Here is a 20,112-nt window from a genome sequence, read left to right as displayed (position 1 = left end):
ATATATCAACTAATATTAACTATTACACAAAATGGTACTGCAAATCGATACTAAAACGAATTGCGCGCAGCAAAATTCAATTTAAAACTCGAACTAAACTTGACAACGTAATTTTGGAATTTATTTTGAAAAATTGTGACGTCACAATAAACAAATGCAGGCAACACACAATACTGCGTTACAGTAACAATTGTCTAAGTTAAGTCGGGTAAACGTTTAAATTCGTGCCGTGTGAAATAGTTTTTAACCCAGAATTACAGTGAGTTTTTGTAAATGAACGTAACAAATTGTTACAAGTGAAGGTAAGTAACTGATTTTCAAAAAATTCTGTCGCAAGTTTGTTGATCTGTCGAGTAGCTCAGGTTATACTTGACCAATGTTAAAATGTAAACCTTGAGATTTAGAAGGAAGTTAAAAAAGGTAATGAAAGCACAATCTGTTTGTTTCTAAAATAAAATATTTTAATTGTCACGATGGTGGAATATCGTGCAATTGAAAACTTGAAATGTAACGAGGATGAAGTGCATTTGTTATTACAACTGCTTGACGTGATTTTGAAAATGGTTGTTTTGATCCAAAAGCGCATATTTATGATACAGAAAATACATTAAAAGAGAATTATAATTAATGACCTTATGCATACCTATGGCGCAAACCTTTCCCACATTTTGCCTTTCAAAATTGAAAAAATACATAACTTTTATTCAACGATATTTTTTGTAGAGTCTATAACGTTGCGCAACTCTTGAGTGGGTATTGTACTCGTTCACCTTTTAAAAATTATTTTTCGTAATATTGGAAATAAGTATTTCGTATATTTCCATATATTTCCACTTAATGTGTTTGTTTTATTTTTATCTGACAATCGAGGAATGTACAGAAAATTACGCGTTCCACCTCATTATCATTGTAATATTGAAATACATATTGAAATTAGATTGTAACTGCAACAGTTCATGTATTCACCGAGTGTAGTGACAGGGTGGAGTAAGAATACTTGTCTTTATGGCGGAACACACCTATACGTCGTCCTTGAACTTTTGTGTAGAATTTTCGCATACCAAAGAACGTACGAGTGATTTGTGTAAAAGTTTTATTAAAAAAATATTAATTGACAATGATGCTGCACCTTACACCCATTTAAATGCAATACAATACAATAAATAAAATACAAGTATTTAGATAATTGAAACGATTGGAAATGCGACCTAAAGTGATTATAAAAATATAATTTCAAAAAATAGTAGATTTGAGTGAAGAAAATACGTAGATCGCGTTATCATTCATATCTTGATAATATCTCATTTCAAATAATAACATCGATAGAGTATGATCGACCGAAATTCGTAAAACAATAATATTTTTTATATTGGGACCATATAATTTTCAGTGGTTTATAGGAACATGGTAGTTTGAAAAAATAGGATGACTACGCCTCCTCGGGATCCAGTACCGTTTCCGAATTGAACACTTTTCCTTTGACTCGCTTTTCTAAATTTTCACCGTCGTACGACAAAAGCGGCGAAATCTCGACTTGGTCGCATTTGACGACACCTCCGGCTTTTTCTATGTAGCTCTTGTGCAAAGCCAACAAGTCACTCCTGGCGGTCGCAGGACAGTCTTTTTTCTCACTATCGGCGTTCTTCATCGCACTGAACTCACTCTTCCTGGGCACCTCCCAAGTGACGAATTTTTTGGTGAATTCGAAGACGTCGAAAACAAACTTCTCGATTTTGATCCCTTGCGGTTTCTGCGGTTTAATCAGGTCTCCGTCGTCGTTGATGTAGGGAATCTTCTTCTTGGCCACGTGAAGTTTCAGCTTCTCTTCGTGATTCTTGGCGATTTCCTTGAGGAAGTCCACGGTGAAGAAGTGATTGCAGATGTTGCCGGCGCTGAAGACTAGATCGCCCTTGTTGTCGGTCAACTTCGCCGTGTTCTCGGTGATCTCGCTGTACTCCACCACCTGGAAGCGACCGTCGACCAAACAGACAACCCCCACCGCTTCGGTGGGACTGTTTTTCTTCACCACTTTCGCACCACAGTCCGCCTCTTTGGATTTGCAGTAGCCGATGAAGACCGGGTCGGCCACCTTTACTAAAATGTTGTCGACACTGTGCACGTGGATGTACTTGACACCTCGCTTCTCCATATCGTCGAGGATGCCGTTTTGGGACAGAGCGCGATAAATCCCGCCGTTGCCGTCCGGAGCGAGAGCCACGGAGTCTTTCTCGTCGAGGAGGATTTTGCCGTCGAAGTCGAAGCACGGCAAGAGCCCTTGTTTGAAGATGACCACGTCGTCCGGGTCCAATCCGAAGTACTTGTTGGCTGCCAAAAACTTCAACGTCGCTTTGTCGGTGGGACCGCTGGTCATGATGTACCAAGGAATCCGTCCGGACTCTCCGGTTCTCTCTTTCGCGAGCGTTTGGAGGCGTCGAATGCGCTCCGCTTGGATCTGGAAGAGGGTCTTCCCCGAGGGGAGTTGCACCGAGTACATTCCCTTAGGGTACGACACTCCCAGTCGCGTCCCTTGACCGCCAGCCATCAGGAGGACTCCCACGTGTCCGTTGGAGATCTCCTCCAGTCCCAAGTTGCGGTAAGTCTCGAGAGTCTTGGGCGAGCAGGACTCTTCGGATTGGAACTGCGACGGAGGGATCGGCTTCATCTTCTCGTCCAAGTAGGTTTTTTCCAGTTGTTTGAAGGAAGAGTCGGCCCTCTCGAACAAGTCGTTCACTTTTTCTATGTGGATGGTGGAGAGTTGTCGCAAAAACTTGTCCCGTTTGTCATCGTCGAGTTCGTCCCAAAAGCGCAAGATGTGCTCTTGGTTCTGGTTTTTGAGTCTTCGTCTGATCTCGTCGATCGATTGCATCCTGGAGCTGTGGACTTGTTCCCGGGCGAGTTGTGACTGCACTTAATTTGAAAATTGTTGCAGAATGTCAGGAAACATTAGTTGCCTTGAATCGCGTTCTTCGACCGCCGACAACTCACTACCGCACTGATTACTCTCGCTTTCGAACGGTCTGCGCGGAATGGTGTTTTATTAGGAAACTATCACCTACGATACGACTGATAAACGATAAGTCGCAGATAGGAGCTGGGTTTTTTCGGGACGCAGATATTCAATTGATCGGTCCAAACCATCCCCAACGACGGTATCGACCGAAATAACAACCACTCTCTCCGAAACGAGCCGAAAAATGTGGAATTACTAGTTTATGGACTGAGATTATTTGCTCACACGAATTTCCACATCTGTGCGACCGAAACGCCCGGAAAATTTCCAATTCTCGAGCCGACGTTGCATTTACAAAATACAAAAACCGACTGTTAAATAACCGATACTTTCGCTTTATCGCGAGCCGGTAATGTTTGCTATTCAAAAAAATCGAGCGGAATTGCACAAGACCGATTTTCCTCCGCCCGCCCGACGCATTCCACGAAACGCGGAAAAGCCAAAATGTGGAAAAATCGATCGAAATCGCTTTTGTCAAGTCGCTAACACGACAGACAAATAAAGTGAAAGTTTAAATTAGAAATTGTAAATGTAAGGTCTCCTACTGACATTAAAATAGCAGCATTAAACTTGTTTCACCTTTCAAACATGGATGACCTTGAAATTTTCAACGCGCCTTCCTCAATATTAAAATTTGTCGTCCGAGATATACAGGGTGGGTTGAGAAGCGCCGTTATTCCGCTACAATTTCGGTCTCGAAGCGAGATAACTGCTTGCGTAAGATAAAATCATTTCGTGTTCCGATTTATTGCCTACATTTATCACGCCACTGGCATTTTGAAAGAGGGTTGCGTAAGACAATTTCGCCTAAAAAATTATTCATGCAAGCCTATCACAACGACCTCATCGTTGTGCCGTAAAAATAATAGCGCACTAATTTTGAAACGGTTATTGTCAGGTTTACGCTCTTCAAACGTCGATACCGACGTTTGAGACATACTGTACACACGCTGAATATCATTTATGGTTGAGCAACATACAAATGCACAAATTACGAAATTTGCAAGATTTCATTATAAACCAATTAATTTTAAGGTCGACTTTTACAAAATCTGAAGATGATCAGCGATAGTGTTTTAAAAGTGCCATAAAAAATCATTTCAGTAGCAAATTATCTATATACAATTGTTAGTTGAGTGTTGCAGTGCTTTAACGATTCTATGAAAAAGTAAAAACAAAAATTCCAATTCAGATTGGTATCAAAGAAATCTGTGCAATATTTGTACTCGACGATATCACTTATGTCATGTTATCTCTCATTATTTCAAAGAAATAAAAGAATTGTCTTTCTGTGAGTCCTGATAAAATCCATTGCGCCCACTCAGTACTTTCCGTTATAATAAAAATATCATTTGAAATATCTTTCTATTAAATTTAAAAAGAACAAAGAGTATCTAATAATATGGATGTCGTGTACGTGACAATATCTTGAAAAAAAATTCAAGATTCAATTCTCAATTGTATCTAATAAATAATCGAAAAAAAATCTCGTTGACAAAGTGTTCCCTTTATCTAGATGATAAGCGTTTTATTTCCATTACTTTACAACGGAAACATGAATACAATCAAATAAGATTTTAAGAGTTTGTCGCAATTTTATTAAAACCGGGGAAATTGCAAATGCCAATAATAACGCAATAACTTGTACGTTTTTATTGCGGTGTGTGTTGATAATGGCGATTGACACGTCGAGAACAATTAGCCGTAATTTGTTTTGACCGTAAGGTGTCAGACCAGGAAAGACAAAAAGTTTCCCATAAACGTCAAATTTGTGTCAAAATTAATCTTTTCTCAACTTAAATTGAGATTAAAAATTGACAAAGTGCTAATTTTAAAAATTAGTATCTTATCTTAATCGCAGGAAATCATGACGTTTGGAGTTTTCTTAACTGATCATAATAACATATCGTTGGAATTTTGCGAAAAAATTCGATCATGGATGGAAGATGTGGAAGGGAAAAGAGAAAAGATGATGACTTAGGAAGAGTTTGTATTACATTGAACAAAATATTTATAAAACGAACCGAAAATAATACAAATAGATACTTAAAAATACACTAAAATAATTATCTACGCTGTATATGAACTAAAATATTTGTAACATTATGTACCTATGTAATTCATCATCCGCTTCTATCACAACGAGCAGTATATCACATTTTTGAACAAATAATCTTAACAGTGTAAACGAAGGTTAAGTGGATAAAAAATATTAAATCATTATATAAAACTTCGAATTATATGCACATCTTACCGCCGATTTAAAATGCGACCCGAACCTTTTTCACAAAATCAATTCAACGAACCGTATTGTCAACAAACCTTTTCTTTATAAAAAACCGAATAAATTATAAAAATATATAACAGTTGCCATTGCTTTCTTTCTTTTTTGTGCGGTGCTAAATCACAGTTTGTTTTGGGAATTTAAGGCCTGTTTTGCACCAAATCTGTACTTAAAATTAACCCGGATAAGTACTGTCGCGTTTGTCGACTGTTTCCCCACACGTTTAGCTGAAAAAAATGACTAGAATAACGATCGGTACTAAAACGAACGAAAAAAATTGCGAGAGGTTTATTAACGAACTGTTCCCCGTCAGGATTAGTGCAGAAAGACGAATTTGATTGGTTCAGCTTCGAGTCTACTATGCATCGAATTCGCAAATTCGCAACCCCTAATACTAAAACACTCGGTATGATAATAAATTGAATGTAGCTCTTGATTATTGTCCATTTTGTTGGCCAAAATGGACGGTGTACTTTTGAACATCGAATTGTACTAAGCAAATTAATGGCACTTAAATTTATGCGTCGTCGACTTTCTTTATTAGCCCCCGTTTCTTCAAGTTTTTGAGCGCGCACTTTGCGGCCGTGCATTTGGCGATTCGGTAGTTCCTGCCGATTCCCTTGAACACCCCTTTGCCGAAGACCTCCACCGTGACGCGCACCCGCCTCCCGTCCGCCAGTTTCTCCGGCTTACCGAACTTAGCCGTCTCGGGCTCCAGCTCGAGCAGCTCTCTGATGGGAGACTTCGGCACTTTATTGCTGAACTGTTCGATTTCCGTCTTCATCATGTTGTAGTAGACCTTCCAGACGGCGTCGAGGGACATCCCCGAGTCCAAGAATATCGCTCCGGCGACGGACTCGAAGACGTCCCCAAGCGCCTTCGGCACTTCCACGTCCTCCACCTCCTCGGTCTCCACCACCAGGTACAGTTCGTCCACGAGGGTGTGGCCGCTCTCCTCTTGCAGCCTCACGAATTTCTCGACGACCTCGTTGAGGCTAGGCGACAGGTTGCGGAAGTATCGATGGAACCCGTTCCGGACGGCCAGAGACGCGAAAATCGTGTTGTTCACCAGGGCCGAACGCAGATCGGTCAGCGCTCCCGGCGAGTGCATCCTAGTGTCTTCGTACAAGTGTCTGGTGATCAGGTAGTCGAGGACCGCGTCGCCCAGAAACTCGAGTCTTTGATAGCAGTCTGTCAGCGTGTTCGGCGAGAACGAAGCGTGAGTCAGAGCTTGCAACAGATACGAACGGTCCCGAAACTTGTACCCGATGTGCTTTTCGAACTTGTCGTACCCGTCCAGGAGCATCTCGAGCTCGTCTTTTGGATATGTTTGGTGGTTCGAGAGAGGCGACTTCGGCAGTTCGATTTCACCGTAGCTTCCGTCTTCCAGTTGAGGTAGCACTCTGATGCCGAGCCAGGCCATGAAGAGGAGAGCTCCTCGAGGCCCACACTCGATCAGATAAGCCCCGATCAGGGCCTCCACGCAGTCGGCGATGCTTTTGTCCGGTATGCTGTGTTGGGTGACCAGGTTGTAAGGGATTATGCTGTTGAGGGAGAGCGTCTCTCCGCGCTCGCGTACCATCGAACAGATGGCATCCAAAGTCATGTCTCTCGTGGCCGCCATGTCTGCAACGGTCCAACAATTAGCGGGAAATTGAGCGTCGATCAGAGCCTCCTCTAACTCTTTTGGTACGTAGAAACACGGCGGCAACCAATTGTCATGCGGATCAAATTTCGTCGCTATCATGTACTCCCCCAGACCCTTCCTCCGTCCAAGCCTGTACAGATTCAGATTGCTCACTTGTTTGGACCTCAGATGGCTCAATTTACCTTCGTGGACGTTTTCGTATTTAGAATACAAATAATTGGTGATGGCGTACTTCAGGAAAGAGTCACCTATCGTTTCGAGTCTCTCCAAGTTGATACCGTCGTTGGCGTTGGACATCGTCAAGGCTTGCAACAACACGTTCGGACTGGGTCCGGGATGCTCGTCCAAATTCGGTTGTTCGTCAAATTTGAAAGTCAAGTTTTCTGATATGTCGTATTCATTGTACTGCGAAACAGGAAGCGAGTCCGTTTGGAAAGGGTTGCGCTCGTCCAAATCGATAAACAATTTGTCAAAATCAAAATCGTAGTCGTTGGGGGTGTCCAGTTTAGCGCTGGTGTAGGTGTCGCAATCGGAAGCCTTCCGGAATGGTTTTGATTTGGCGATCAGGATCCCGGACATGAGGATGTGTTGTTTGTTCTCGGAGCACGCGGTGTGGAATTGCCCCCGCAGGGTACTCGTCAACTCGCTGTCATCGTCCGTCTTCCAGACGTTCGAGTAATCGACCAGCTGGAAGTCGTCGTCCTTCTTGTTCTCGTCGTCCAAAGCTTCGGCGACGTTGTCTCCGGTGAACTCGATTCTCAAACCGCCCCACTCGGATTCGGACTCCTCTCCGGAATAATCCGAATCGGAGAACGAAGAGTCGTCGTAGGTGTTCTGCAAGTCCAGCCAGCTCGTCGGAGAGGCGTATCTTATCACGGGAAAATCCTGGTCGCAATCCAGCTGCGCCATGTCGTTCGACCAAGTCCCGATCTCGATCATCCCCTCTTCGTCTCCGTTGTCGACGTCTTCGCCGTCGTAAATTTCCACCGCGTTGTCCGAATTCTCCTCGACTTTCTGATTGTCAGCGGGACCTTCGTTGCTGGTCTCCACCTTCTCTTGTTTCTTCTTTTCTTCTTCTTTGGACTTCTTCAAGACGTCTGCCAGCGACCATCCGAAATTCAAAGGCGGCCATTTGAATTCTGAAAGCCGCCAGTCCATCACCGGTCACTAAAACTCCAACTGACACTTACCTGAGTCGAGCTCTAACTTTCCCAAGTTCAGCTCGATGGCCACGGTTCGGCGAATCTGGTCGGCCAAAAGCAAAGCGTTGATGCGATAGAGAATGCACGGTAGACAGACAGCTTTGCGCCAGAGCGAAGCGGAAAATGGATGTATGGCGCACAACTCCGGAACTAGAATTTGCTTTTGTTCCAGTTTCTCTCGTTTGGCACGTTTCGTTGCTTCGCTGCTGGTCGGCAGAGCCACTCCCTTCCTGTTCACGTATCTGGGCGTGAGGAAGTTGAGTCTGGCGGAAGTGTGGTCTACATCCAAAAGGTGTTGCTCTTTGTTTTGTATCTGTATGTTGTACTTCCTGAGGTAGTACTCTTCGAACGTGGCGTAGTCGGAGCCCGGGAAGTCGGACGCGGGGTTCAGGTTCGAGCAGATCTCGGCTACGTAAAAATACTGAGGTTGGTCTTGGTTACGGTACCATGGCATCACCACGGCGTCTTTGTACTTTTCTGGATCAAATTCGTACGTCTTGCGCACTTCTTCCGGAATGATTTCGGGTAGTACGGTCAGATTTTCGTATATGAGGTCGATGAAAGCCCAGTCGACGGAAGTTTTCCCATCGGAGTCTGCGAAAACAAGGCGATTATTTGCCGAACGCATCCTGAATTATCTTACCGTTGATGGTTGGCACGATCAAGTAGGAGTTGGCAGAGGCGTCGGGATTGAAGAGCATTAAGTACTTTTGTAAACGCAGGACGCTCGTAAACGTGTAATTTAAAAATTCCCTAATCTTAACTATTTGATTTTCCATTACGATTATTTGTGAACACAATTGCAAATCCACACTGACTTCACCGGATCTCGTGAAAATCGGAAAGGCACTTATCTGAAAACAAATCGTTCAGATTCTTGTTTTTCACGACCCTGTTCCTACCTTTGGTATTTCTTTTGAGGTAAGTATTCCGAACCCTTGGGGAGAATCTTCCGGCGGGTAGATCTTCCGACCTCTGGTATTCTGCTCTTCAGGTAGAGGACAAGTCAACTTCATCACGATCTTGTAGAAGTAGGTTGGTTGTCCTACTATGGGGTGACAGTTGAGGAGAGCGTCGGCGACTTTCTTGTAATAGTACTGTCGCCGCTTCGTAGTTCCCGGTCTAGGGTCGAGATTTTCCTCGTCGGATTCTTCCAGAGCCGAGTTGTTCCAGTCTTCTTCGTTCGCTTTGAAATTCTCTTTTCCGATAGGTTGGAGGTTGTCGTCGAGTTCTCCGGCTTTGTGGAGTAGTTGGCATATCATGAAAGCCGCGGCTCTCCTGGCGAGTAACATGTTAATCATCGGAGGGCTCACGACGGTTTTCTTGACGGGAGAATTGATCGGGAGGCGAATCGAACAGACGTACCCGCACTCGACTTTTTTCTCGTGCCAGATGGGAGTCAAACGCGTGAAAGTGTCGCTGGGCAGTTTAGCGCAGTAACGATTGACGAGAGCTATCGCGTTTGAGAGACCGACAGAGTTCGCGCCGCTCCTGGGAGAGGGCTGATAAAATCTGCACTCGGAAGACACGGCGTCCGCCACCAGTTCTTCGAGCTTGTCGGGTTCTAAACTGTAACACCTCTTGAGCAGAGTGTTTTCGACTTCAATGTACTCGGCCAGTTTGTCAACGAATTCGCTTACTTCGTTTTCGTTAGCTAGCAAAAGAAAATGGGCTTCGTTAGCGCGGGCTCGAGCTTTGCTATGGATGTAGCTATGAAATGATTGCGGTAGATCAAATCGTATTACTAGATTACATTTAGGGAGATCACAGCCTTGTTCTAATGCTGACGTTGCTATCATAATATTGCATTCGTGACTCCGGTACTTGCGCAAAACCTCCTCTTGTCGTTTGTGTTCGGATTCGGCTTCGCGGGGTTCCCTCACCGGATCTGCTATTTTGCTAACGGAAAAAGAGACGGAAACCCACCAGTACTCCTCATCGCACTTCGACATCACCTGCCAAACACAAAACATTTTTACTGAACGAGACGAACTCTGATGCTTACACATAACAGGGCGAAAAGGGCCTCGGCTTTGTAGCGATTCTTGACGAAAACGAGAGCGCACAACATGTCTTCGCTCTGTGCGCGGGAAACAAAAGGCCTTCGGGGTCCTTTGTAATTTTTTCCTTTTCCTTTTTTGATGTCTTTCACGTCGGGCGGTTTTTCGTTCGCTTCCGGTTTTTCCCCTGTTGGTTTGAACTGTTTCAGAACTTCGAGAAACCTGAGCACTTTCGGTGTGGAAAACTGAAATACTTTTTCTCTATCCGTGAAGTCTTGGAATTCTAACTCGCACACCGCCCTAATCGAGACTAATACTGATGACGCAACGCACAGCAAAAGGTAGTGTCTTTCATAAGGTACCTTCACTTTCAGCTTTTCTATTTTGATGAGCATCCCATAAGCGGCCCTGTCGGCGGACCATGGACCCAGATCGTCGAGAATCTCTAGAAAATCGTCGAAGAGACCGAGAGGTTGTTCTTTGGGATCTGGGACTTGTTTAAATTCTTCGAGCAGGTCGTCGTCGTATATTTCGCTGGGGTCGTAACGGTGATCGTTCAAGAAATCTTTGCATGTGTTGATCGTTGCCTTTATTCTTTCTTGTAAAGAGCTTGGAATGTGTTTTGTACACTCGATTATGCGTTCGCGGGGGCGACAGGATAAGCGTATCAAGGTGAGAATTTCACTAGAAGTGTCTACTGAGGAACTAAGTAATTTTTCTAAACGTTGCAGTTCCGCCTCCAAACGGTCAGGTTGCATTTCTGAGCCTAACAGTCCAGCAGTCAATCCTAAAACCCTAGGTCTGCTACCCCAGAGGGACTGGTACCGGACCATTATTTCCTTAACTAATGATTGTTGTCCTCCATATAAGCAATCGATTACGATTAAATTAAAACTATCTAGAGAAATGAAATTTTTCTTGCATAGTAAGACACATATTTCTGCGGTCATTATGATTACATTAGCACATTTAAGAAAGGCTGTTGCATTTTCCTCTTTTGTTATGCTCAAAACAGACAGATCAGTCAGCAATTTGACATGTGATGTCATAATGGGGACATTTTGTACATCTAAAACAAACAGCGCTTGCTTCCCGCACGGTACCCTCATCTTATAAGAAAATTCTTGCAGCAGTTTTATTGTTATGAAGGCTTTAGCCGAACTCGTACTGGAACATACAATCGTATTTCTCTTCTTGGCGCTGTCCAGCAGTTCCACTTGGTATTCCCGTGGGGTAAAAGTGTGCGTATATACATTTTCGTTCAAATAACAAGCCATGTATGGGCGGTTCATTAAACATCACAATTACGTCTGCATTTCTCGGTCAATTTATTAAAGCTTGCATTCGATTATAAAAAAATACTCGTTACGTTGTAATTCTTCCATTTTGTTTCACAATTTTTACAACAAATTAATACCACATAAAAAATATCAACTTACATTCAAACAGCCGATCGGGAAAATTTTGACGTTTGACAATCATTTGACGGGGAAACAAAGCCCACCAAACTAACAACAAAAACGTTATCAAACGAAGGAGGTGACCTTATACATGTAATAAATATACATATTTAAAATCAAATATTTGTGTTTTTGCATTTCTAATTTGTTCCCCCTCATACGTGAAAAAAGTGCGAACCGTCCGATTTTTTGTTTTTGTTTGGGTATTTTATTTTTTCAGGTTGTCGGAATTTTGGGGTAATTTTGTCCAAAAGTTACCAAAGTTGTTGATGTGTCTGTGAAGTGTTGCAGACGGACTCTAATAAATTCACACGAAAAATATGTAAAATACTCCATTCTAAAATCCTTCGTACGTATACGTACAAAATGTATCGAGATTTTAACCTGTGCGGCTTTATTTTTTTTATAGGTTAGGTCCCAGCAGCCCCGCCCCGTTGTTATGACTGAAAGTAGAAAAAGAGTGCATTTAGATCTCACAAGCCTTTGCAATGCCTCATCGTAATAATTAATAATTAATCAAAGATAGAAAAACTAGCGTTAGTAAAATGGCTCGTCCTGCCCCAGTTAATAATAGAGGGCCATGCTTCTGGTGCATAAAAGCGGTCAAATGGATACCTGTTTTGTTCATAGTTGTTATCATAATATGGTCCTATTATGCTTACGTTATCCAACTTTGCTTAGGTAATGCATGTTTTTATTTGTACTCGATGGTAATTTCAAAATTGCAGAAACTGTTAAATCCACTCCAAGAAAAATTGTCTATTTAATATTCTACCATATATTTTTTGTTATGTTGTGTTGGTCCTACTGGCAAACAATATTTACCGAAATTGGACGCGTGCCCATTAAGGTATGAAACTGTATACTTGCGTTCAGTGGCGACTCGTCTATTTTAATTTGAGGGAAAAGAAAAATGTCTGAAACAGTAACCTTCAGTTCAGTTTATTTAAGAATGAACAAAAAATCACAAATCTAGATTTTTTTTTTATTATTATTGTCATTGCAGCCAATATTTTTTATATCTTCAATTGGAAACTTAAACTGGATTATTCAATACACGGGCGCTGTCAATTTCGTTCACGCAGTTTCGAAAAGCGCGCGACACCGTTTTCTCTTTTCCGATTCTCGAGTTCTTAGATGTGTTGTTTTCTCCCAAACGAGCCGCCACTGGTTGTTACAAATGTGACAGTTCTATTTGTATTCCAGTATAAAATTGATGATGCCGATTTCCGTACCCTCACAATAACCGAATCTGCCGAAGCACAACGCCAGATATTAGAAAACGTATCGCGGCACCTTCCCAATACAAACATAAACGTCCAGGGTTTCCCCCGTTTCTGCGACAAGTGCAAAGTGATCAAGCCTGACAGGACCCACCACTGCTCAGTTTGTGGGGAGTGCGTCCTGAAAATGGATCACCATTGTCCTTGGATAAACAACTGTGTTTCTTTCACAAACTACAAGTTTTTTTTGTTGTTCCTAGGTTACGCCCTTTTTTATTGCATATACGTGTCCCTAACGTCTCTGCCCTATTTCATTGACTTTTGGAGAGTAAGTGCAGATAGAACGACGATAGTTCCTCCTCGATTGAACGTCCATTTTTAGGGTAGTTTGAAGGAAGGCATGGGTAGATTTCATATTTTGTTTCTGTTTTTTGTTGCGATCATGTTCGGAGTGAGTCTCGTTTCGTTGTTCTGTTATCACTGTTATCTGGTTAGCGAGAACAGGACCACGTTGGGTAAGTTTCCGGCTGAATCGATATCTTCCACTTAAATCCATGTCCGCAGAGGCGTTCCGCCCCCCGATATTCCGGAGCGGACCGGACAAGCGGGGCTTCAGCCTCGGCCGTTACAACAACTTCCAAGAAGTTTTCGGTGATAATCCTAGAACTTGGTTCATTCCAGTCAAAACTAGGTAAGGCCCTCGCCGCATACACACCAACACTTTTATCTATTATCCTACCCCGATTTTTAATTTTCTCAACTAAAATATAAAAACGTTTAACGCCGTCTCGACGCTGAATTCACTGTTGTTACCAACACCTGTTGCGAGTTTTTTGTAGGTATTTGCGGTTTTTTCTTGTTTGATTATTTTGCGAATGTCCTGTTTTATACTTTATTTTTGTAGTTTGGGTGACGGTATTGAATTCCCGCTAAACTCACGGCATCAGGCGAATTCTTATCAGTCGATGGAGAACACACAGAACAGGTTAGATGTATAACTATTAGCTAACGCTCTTAGCTAATGCAAGGCAGTGTTATTAGTTATAATTTTGATGCCTGACACATGATCTTGTTTGGTTAATTTATTTAATGATTACTGTTGTTACTTTTGTTTTTTACTAACTCATCACTCATCGTTTGTATTCAGTTTTTTCGTAATAAAATAAATTGTACTTTTTTTTATTCAGTTTTAATTAATTATTACACAACACACACGAATCGTAAGTCTGATAACATGAAATTTTTTGAAGATTTTTTGGGGTGTTGGTAAACTAACTCGTAGCTATTCATGGCTAACTCGTAGTTTGTGCATGAGGCTTGATGTGATAGCTATTTTTGTTTTAACGTATACAAAATACTGAGTTTTTTCGAACAGCAATCGAGAGGTTGATTCAGAAACAAGCAAGCTCAACCCCGGCCACGTAGTTACTTAGATTTTAATGGAAAAAATGTACTTACTTACATGTTGTTATATTAATCGTTTAGTTTTCTTTTGTAATAAACGTTTTTATAATTTAGTTTTGTTTTTATAATTTTAGTCCCGTTATGTTATAACAGAACATTCATTTATCATCCCCGGAGCTAGTTTAGTTGCAGCTTTAGCCCCATGTCTAGATTTTAATGTAATTGCTCTGTTTATATTTAGTTTGGGCGACGGGGCGACGTTCCCCCAAAGGCACATGGAAGAAGACAGGGAAGGACTTCTTAATCATAATTTAGACGAAGAAGCAAATTACTGTGCTTCATAGTTAAAATTAACGAACATTTTTCATCAGATTTTTATATTATGCATAGAATATTCGACATAAGTTACGCTTGCAATTATTTTTGCGCCAAAGCAATCACAACTGTTCCTGTATTAATTACGAATTTGTTTTTGAATTAAATATATTACTACAAATGATGCGATGAGTGATGTAACTTTGTTTCTGTCGCTATAATCGGACAATCGAAAGTGCTCTCGATTTTTAATGTAGAAAGTTGTTTTTGGAATTTTAAGTGTACAAAATGTGCGGTGGCGCTCAAGAAAAAATTCCATCACAAGAAAAATCGAGTCGATTTTTGCCTCGAAACTTGCATCAGAGACAGGAAAAGTGTCCGGATTACTGTTTAGATGTTTGTCTTTAAAATCTTCGTTTTTCACTCGGGCTGTGACGGACTACTATAAACAAATCATTTAACTTTTCCTGCATAAATTTACGAAGCGTTTGTAGGTTGCCTTTATCGATGGAAGCTTTTTTTGGGCGGCACTACACGCTGAAAGAAAAGTTAAATCACGTATGCGATACTCTGATAAAATGCATTCAGCAATGAAACATTTATTGGTCAAACTCATTTTTAAATACTGAACATAAGCAACCGAACAACTAAGTTGTGGTTTTACAATTTTTCCTACGTACAAAAACAATTTCATAACGGAACAACTAAAAAAAACTGTTAACATTGTGAAAAACCTAAAACTAACATGGCAATCAAAGCATATCTCAGTGATGAACTACGATACATAAATTAAAACAATATATATATATTTAATGAGTTAACATAATTGATTGAGAACAGTTTAGTGCGAAATATATAAAAATTTAATGTGTCTCGCTAATATAAACAATATTTATACCTATCAACAGTCCAAAAGTTAACATAACCATTTATTACATAAAGATATTTATATTTTTAACATATGTACAGATATGGAAAAAATTCAATGAAACACTCAGTTCAGTTTGACGTTCGTGATTTGTATAAAAAAAATTCGAAGTTACAGAAAAGCAAGGTATTTTTGATACGAAAACAACAAGCTGAAATAATACTGACGTCGCTAAATCTAAGCCACATTTATAGCATGTTAAGTACTAACACTGAGTGTTTTGTGAGTAGTTGAAAACAAAGTGTTTTTATTACAATTACAATTAGACTTTGAACTCTATCAACCGTTAAAAATATGTACAATTTAAATAGATTTGTTGATTTTGACGGACGGCAAGTGCAGCTTACCGTCGTTCTTTTTATTAATGTCTTTAGAAGTTTGTCCGTGGGACCTTCGCAACACTTTAACCGAGTGCGGGCTTGCTTTGTCTTTTTCCAAAGCAAGGGTTCGTTTACAACGTTTTACGGTACTTTCGACTTTGTTATCTGAACTGCACTTGGCTAGACCGCTTTCGTGCGTAACGGCGCCGTTTTTGAGCAACCAACTTAAATTTTCTTTTTTCTTGGGTAAACATTTTGCCTCTGGAACTTTATTTTTGTCTTTGACGGCTAATAGGGAAGCGTTGATTTTTCGTTGGCTGCAACGACGTGTTGTCTGACTTTCGTTCAGCTCGTTTCTGTTAACAAAAGTATCGCGGCATAGATATCACTTCTTACAGTCTGATTACTTAAAAGCTGTCCGTGCACTGTAAGCATGCGCTACATCAACTACCGCTAACACTACTTCAGATCAGCCTCAAACAGTACGAAATCACAATTATCAACGAAGCTCTCGACCAACCAAATTACAATCCACCCACCACAACGTTTGCACACACAGGAACTTATTGATAGCCTCATTTGCAATTTACTTAATCGTCTCATCTAATTCACCACACCCAGGTTTTTTCGATGCGACTTTGCTAATTTAAGCGCCAATCGTTCTCTACTGCTTCTTCCTTCGATCCCATTATTGGAACAATACAAATCAGTATCGAATTTTGCCTAACTGGAACTGTGCGCAACTCAACACAAATCAACTCAGTGTGCTCGTCGTCTGTGAGTGTTGGACCACTACTTACGCCCTCTCGCGACCCAACAACGATCGCTTCAGAGTCGAAAGTCGTCCAACTCTCACATTTCAATTTTGTATACAGTGTGTAACATTCAATAAAACGTACAGAACATATTTAACACAAAACACAAAATTTCTTCGCTTAAAATTTACAGCGATTACGCCGCGTTACATGTTTGTAAATTAAATCGACTCACTAGAAACCGACATTCCTACCTAAATGTTAAGCGTTCCTTTATTATTAATACGCAAAATATTTATTGTCGTCGTCACTCAGCGTAAATTTTTGTGGTCACGTGAAATTTATTGTCAAATGTTTTGTTTTCAATGCCCCACACTGTATATGCGACAAATGCCAAAATCAGTACGGCGTGCCGTGACGAAACAAATCGGGTGGGTCGAAACAATTCTTCTAAGTGAAAAAATGTACGGGAGGTGTAAATACTCATGCTAAAATTCTTAAAACTACCAAAATTAGTACTTTTGTGATCTAAATTTCCAACTTGATCGTTTAAAATACTTCAAATTTTAATACAACTCATTACGAAACTTACATAGTCTGATTGGAATTTGGAAATCCATTTTTCAAGAGCTCCAGGAGTGCCAATTGTTCTAGTTCAACGTTTTCACTTATTCAAACCCCCTAATATTATTTTGCTGGAGAAAAAGATGATTTTTAAACCAAACATGTTTTTCTCTTTTTTTTTTTTTGGTCAAAAGTTAGTGAGTGACATTTTTAATGTAGTTAATGCATCAATATTTTCCCATGTTGTGATTAGAAATAAATTTGCAAAAAATGTAACATGCATGTAAAGAAAAATCCATGCCAGTTGTGATAATACAATCAAGATTATAAAATATGTAAATAAAAAAGGTAGTAAGTAAGCTTGATTTCATAAAATGACCCTAAACAAACCTTTTTGTTAAAACTCTAGTAGTAGAAGTTGTACTCTTGGTTGTATTTGTGATTATCCTCCCGACTCTAACCGGAGAGGTTGTGGTTGTATTTACAATAACTTTTGAGCGAAAAGTTTTACGGTCAGTCCTTTAAAAGTATCACTTATTATCTAGGTAGGAAAAAAGTCAAACATAACTCACAGATTTGTCACCAGGGGTTGTTTCGCTTTAGCCCTTTGCGCTTTAATTTCGTTCAGACGATCGCCTTGAGTAATCTTGTTCTCTTCAGATTTGAAATCCTCGTCCTTGTCGTTGATTTCCATGGAATCAACTTTTTTCATGATGCCAGTCACGTTATCACTAGTCTTGCTTTTGTTATTATTGACTGACGGGAGGCCGTATATTCCCACCGCGTGCTTAATAGGCCCGTTCATTTTCATTTTTTGCCTGTACTCGTCGCCAGCTGCCCACAATTGTTTCTGTTTCCTGTACAACATATCGCAACGTAACGTAAAAGCAAAACACACGTTTTTGTACTCGACAATCTCTGAATGCGCATGCGCACACACAAACTTACTGTAACAGCCACGTCTGTTGATGAGCGATGATGGACCCCGGCCTGCAGATTCTGATCCAAGCGATGGCTTCCTGCGCCGTAAATTTGTAATGCTTCATTATGTAACAAGCGATCAAAGTTCCGGTCCTTCCCAGTCCAGCTGATCGAGCATTTTTACTATTAATTATTTTTTAATTCGTGCCGCTCTCACTTACCCTTGCAGTGGACAGCTATGGCGCCCTTGGCGCTCTCGCAGACGGAAATAAATTTGTTCAAGATTCGATCGTTGGGAATTCCGCCGTCAATGAAGAACAAATCTTTGTGGTCGAACCCGGCTTGAACGAAGCGATTTGAATCGTAAGCCTTCTTATTTAGGCGTATTACGGTGGTCACGTTGTGTCGACGGAAGTACGCGAAATAAGTCTCTGGCGAGTGAATGGGGTATCCTCTGTCGATGGCCGATTTGTGATGGGGGCCACAAAAAGCGATAAACTTCTCGGGAATTATCCAATTTAGATCTCCGTTCTCCACTCGCTGCAAAACAAAAAAAAAAAATACAAAACTTACACACGCTGCGCCCGGTACAATACCTCGTAATGCTCATATTCGAAAAAATCGAAATTATTGAAGTCAAAAAATCCACACTCCAACGCTTTCTTCACAGCTTTCAGGCAGTCCAACAAGGACAACGTGTAAGGATCACCAATAGACGCATCTCTAAACTCGATGTAGTCCTTTTTTGAGCCTTTTGTGAGCACCTGGTAGGCTTGTTCAGGATCAAAATCCAATTTAATTACCTAAATTTTTTTGATGAGTTGTGAAAAAATGATAAAATGTGGGGACTTACAGCATAGGCCCCGATTAAAAAAGCAGCGTTGACTCTATTTTTATCGTTGAGACCTGTGTAGTGAACAATTTTTTTGTTATGTAATGTGGCGTTGGACAATTTTCTGTCCAATTTGCCACAATAGTGGAACAAAATTGCCAGGTTCAAGGGGCCAAAGTCATTGTAGAAACTGTCGTAACACTGCTCAGTGTCCACAGCAAAGTAGTGGACACAAGAAGTAGATTTTGGGGAAACGTCTGTGTTTAGCGTGACGAAATACAACCGTCCTAAAATAATTCCAATTAGGTTAATGTGTCTCAGGTTGTGTTAGGTTACCTGGGATGAATTCACCAGTGTTGACCAGCACATTGGAAAAGTCTTCCATTTTAGAGATCGCCCTCTTCCTCTTCATAAGTGTTCTTGAAAATATCGCAATTTATTTACCGCTAATCGTAATTGTGACTAGAAACATTACTTTATTTGAAGCGAACCTACACATTAAAGTAGGTGTAATTTTTTTCATGATGTGGGCGGAAATTAGAAAGAGGCGAACTAAATCGGAAACAAAATAATACGGAGGTTCGAGTATTTATTGAAATGCCCAAATGGCATGGCCGGCCGTGTTGAACACAAAAAACGTAAACAAAAATAAATTCAAATCGTATTGGTTAAATTCCGTTACGAATGTTTCTCCATAACATATTTAAATTTTCATGGAATACGTACCGTTTTCGTCGGGACGGTCGTGATTTCACTTCATTTTTAACAAAACGCACACACTAATCACCTGTTTCATTGATTAATTCTTGTTTAACAACACAAACAGATCCACAAATACCGTTCAACAAAACCTATCAATAAAATGGCGACATGGAAATCAATCAAGCCTACCAACCCCCTAATTTTCTCTATTGTTACACGTATTTTTCCTTCTAAAACACTTGCGTAACAACTATTACACAGTTCAGTTAACACCCAGTTGTCACCGTTTGACAAATATTTATTAAACTAATCCCGGCAATACTTTTATATTTTTTTAATTCTCCAACAAGTGGAAAATGAAAAATCCCTACAACCTGCATCAATTTAAAACAGATAAATATTAAGCCTCAACAATCGTTGATCCTTAATTTCATCAATTTTAAATTGTTTGGACACGTATAGTTTGGCGAAAATATTTAAATATACGTAAGAAAATGAATCATCAATTTTAAAAAATCTACAAAGTAAGATCTTAGATTACATC

General features: G+C 40.6%; 4 protein-coding genes across 9 annotated transcripts; 1 reads left to right on the top strand and 3 right to left on the bottom strand.

Moving 5' to 3' along the window:
* Positions 1-1,079: 1,079 nt before the first annotated feature.
* On the bottom strand, positions 1,080-3,272 carry LOC138140014 (UDP-N-acetylhexosamine pyrophosphorylase-like protein 1). Its single transcript, XM_069060668.1, has one exon. It carries the CDS (start codon positions 2,864-2,866, stop codon positions 1,430-1,432), a length of 1,437 nt encoding a protein of 478 aa, XP_068916769.1. The 5' UTR covers positions 2,867-3,272; the 3' UTR covers positions 1,080-1,429.
* A 1,711-nt stretch (positions 3,273-4,983) lies between these two features.
* On the bottom strand, positions 4,984-11,668 carry Dcr-1 (Endoribonuclease Dcr-1). The gene is made up of 5 exons (XM_069060658.1): positions 10,150-11,668; positions 9,047-10,099; positions 8,788-8,998; positions 8,133-8,738; positions 4,984-8,081 (listed from the first exon to the last, which is right to left on the bottom strand). The coding sequence occupies exons 1-5, from the start codon at positions 11,434-11,436 to the stop codon at positions 5,812-5,814; spliced, it is 5,427 nt and encodes a 1,808-aa protein (XP_068916759.1). The 5' UTR covers positions 11,437-11,668; the 3' UTR covers positions 4,984-5,811.
* Positions 11,669-11,812: 144 nt separating this feature from the next.
* Positions 11,813-14,730, top strand: LOC138140016 (palmitoyltransferase ZDHHC15). 3 transcript variants are annotated; one of them, XM_069060673.1, is made up of 8 exons: positions 11,813-11,953; positions 12,014-12,285; positions 12,333-12,454; positions 12,811-13,155; positions 13,210-13,342; positions 13,392-13,518; positions 13,732-13,812; positions 14,473-14,730. In XM_069060673.1, the coding sequence occupies exons 2-8, from the start codon at positions 12,150-12,152 to the stop codon at positions 14,573-14,575; spliced, it is 1,047 nt and encodes a 348-aa protein (XP_068916774.1). In that variant the 5' UTR covers positions 11,813-11,953; positions 12,014-12,149; the 3' UTR covers positions 14,576-14,730. The 3 variants fall into 3 exon arrangements, with proteins under 3 accessions (XP_068916774.1, XP_068916772.1, XP_068916773.1); XM_069060671.1 differs by lacking the exon at positions 14,473-14,730 and adding an exon at positions 14,203-14,344; XM_069060672.1 differs by lacking the exon at positions 13,732-13,812.
* Positions 14,731-15,129: 399 nt separating this feature from the next.
* LOC138140010 (dual specificity protein phosphatase CDC14A-like) lies at positions 15,130-19,867 on the bottom strand. Of its 4 annotated transcripts, XR_011162423.1 has the most exons (10): positions 19,593-19,867; positions 19,203-19,285; positions 18,888-19,153; positions 18,631-18,837; positions 18,256-18,574; positions 18,062-18,200; positions 17,686-17,970; positions 17,504-17,632; positions 17,142-17,244; positions 16,018-16,150 (listed from the first exon to the last, which is right to left on the bottom strand). XR_011162423.1 is itself a non-coding variant. In XM_069060659.1 (9 exons), the coding sequence occupies exons 2-9, from the start codon at positions 19,276-19,278 to the stop codon at positions 15,778-15,780; spliced, it is 1,794 nt and encodes a 597-aa protein (XP_068916760.1). In that variant the 5' UTR covers positions 19,279-19,285; positions 19,593-19,866; the 3' UTR covers positions 15,130-15,777. The 4 variants fall into 4 exon arrangements, 3 of the variants coding, with proteins under 3 accessions (XP_068916760.1, XP_068916761.1, XP_068916762.1); XM_069060659.1 differs by lacking the exon at positions 17,142-17,244 and having other exon boundaries at positions 15,130-16,150; positions 19,593-19,866; XM_069060661.1 differs by having other exon boundaries at positions 16,018-17,244.
* Positions 19,868-20,112: the final 245 nt, after the last annotated feature.

This window comes from Tenebrio molitor, chromosome X, assembly GCF_963966145.1.
Source record: "Tenebrio molitor chromosome X, icTenMoli1.1, whole genome shotgun sequence".
In the NCBI taxonomy this organism is placed as follows: Eukaryota; Metazoa; Arthropoda; class Insecta; order Coleoptera; family Tenebrionidae; genus Tenebrio; species Tenebrio molitor.
The sequence above is the reverse complement of the archived record's forward strand: the minus strand, read 5'-3'. Positions and strand labels throughout refer to the sequence as shown.

Coding starts and splice junctions, on each gene's coding strand:
- LOC138140016 (XM_069060673.1), top strand. CDS start 12,150: ATGGCTCGTCCTGCCCCAGTTAATAATAGAGGGCCATGCTTCTGGTGC. Junction 12,286..12,332: donor CGTTATCCAACTTTGCTTAG/GTAATGCATGTT, acceptor TCAAAATTGCAG/AAACTGTTAAATCCACTCCA. Junction 12,455..12,810: donor TTGGACGCGTGCCCATTAAG/GTATGAAACTGT, acceptor TTTGTATTCCAG/TATAAAATTGATGATGCCGA.
- LOC138140014 (XM_069060668.1), bottom strand. CDS start 2,866: ATGCAATCGATCGACGAGATCAGACGAAGACTCAAAAACCAGAACCAA.
- Dcr-1 (XM_069060658.1), bottom strand. CDS start 11,436: ATGAACCGCCCATACATGGCTTGTTATTTGAACGAAAATGTATATACG. Junction 10,100..10,149: donor CCCTTTTCGCCCTGTTATGT/GTAAGCATCAGA, acceptor TGTGTTTGGCAG/GTGATGTCGAAGTGCGATGA. Junction 8,082..8,132: donor AAAGTTAGAGCTCGACTCAG/GTAAGTGTCAGT, acceptor GGCGGCTTTCAG/AATTCAAATGGCCGCCTTTG.
- LOC138140010 (XM_069060659.1), bottom strand. CDS start 19,278: ATGAAGAGGAAGAGGGCGATCTCTAAAATGGAAGACTTTTCCAATGTG. Junction 19,154..19,202: donor CACTGGTGAATTCATCCCAG/GTAACCTAACAC, acceptor GAATTATTTTAG/GACGGTTGTATTTCGTCACG. Junction 18,201..18,255: donor CATAGCTGTCCACTGCAAGG/GTAAGTGAGAGC, acceptor ATGCTCGATCAG/CTGGACTGGGAAGGACCGGA.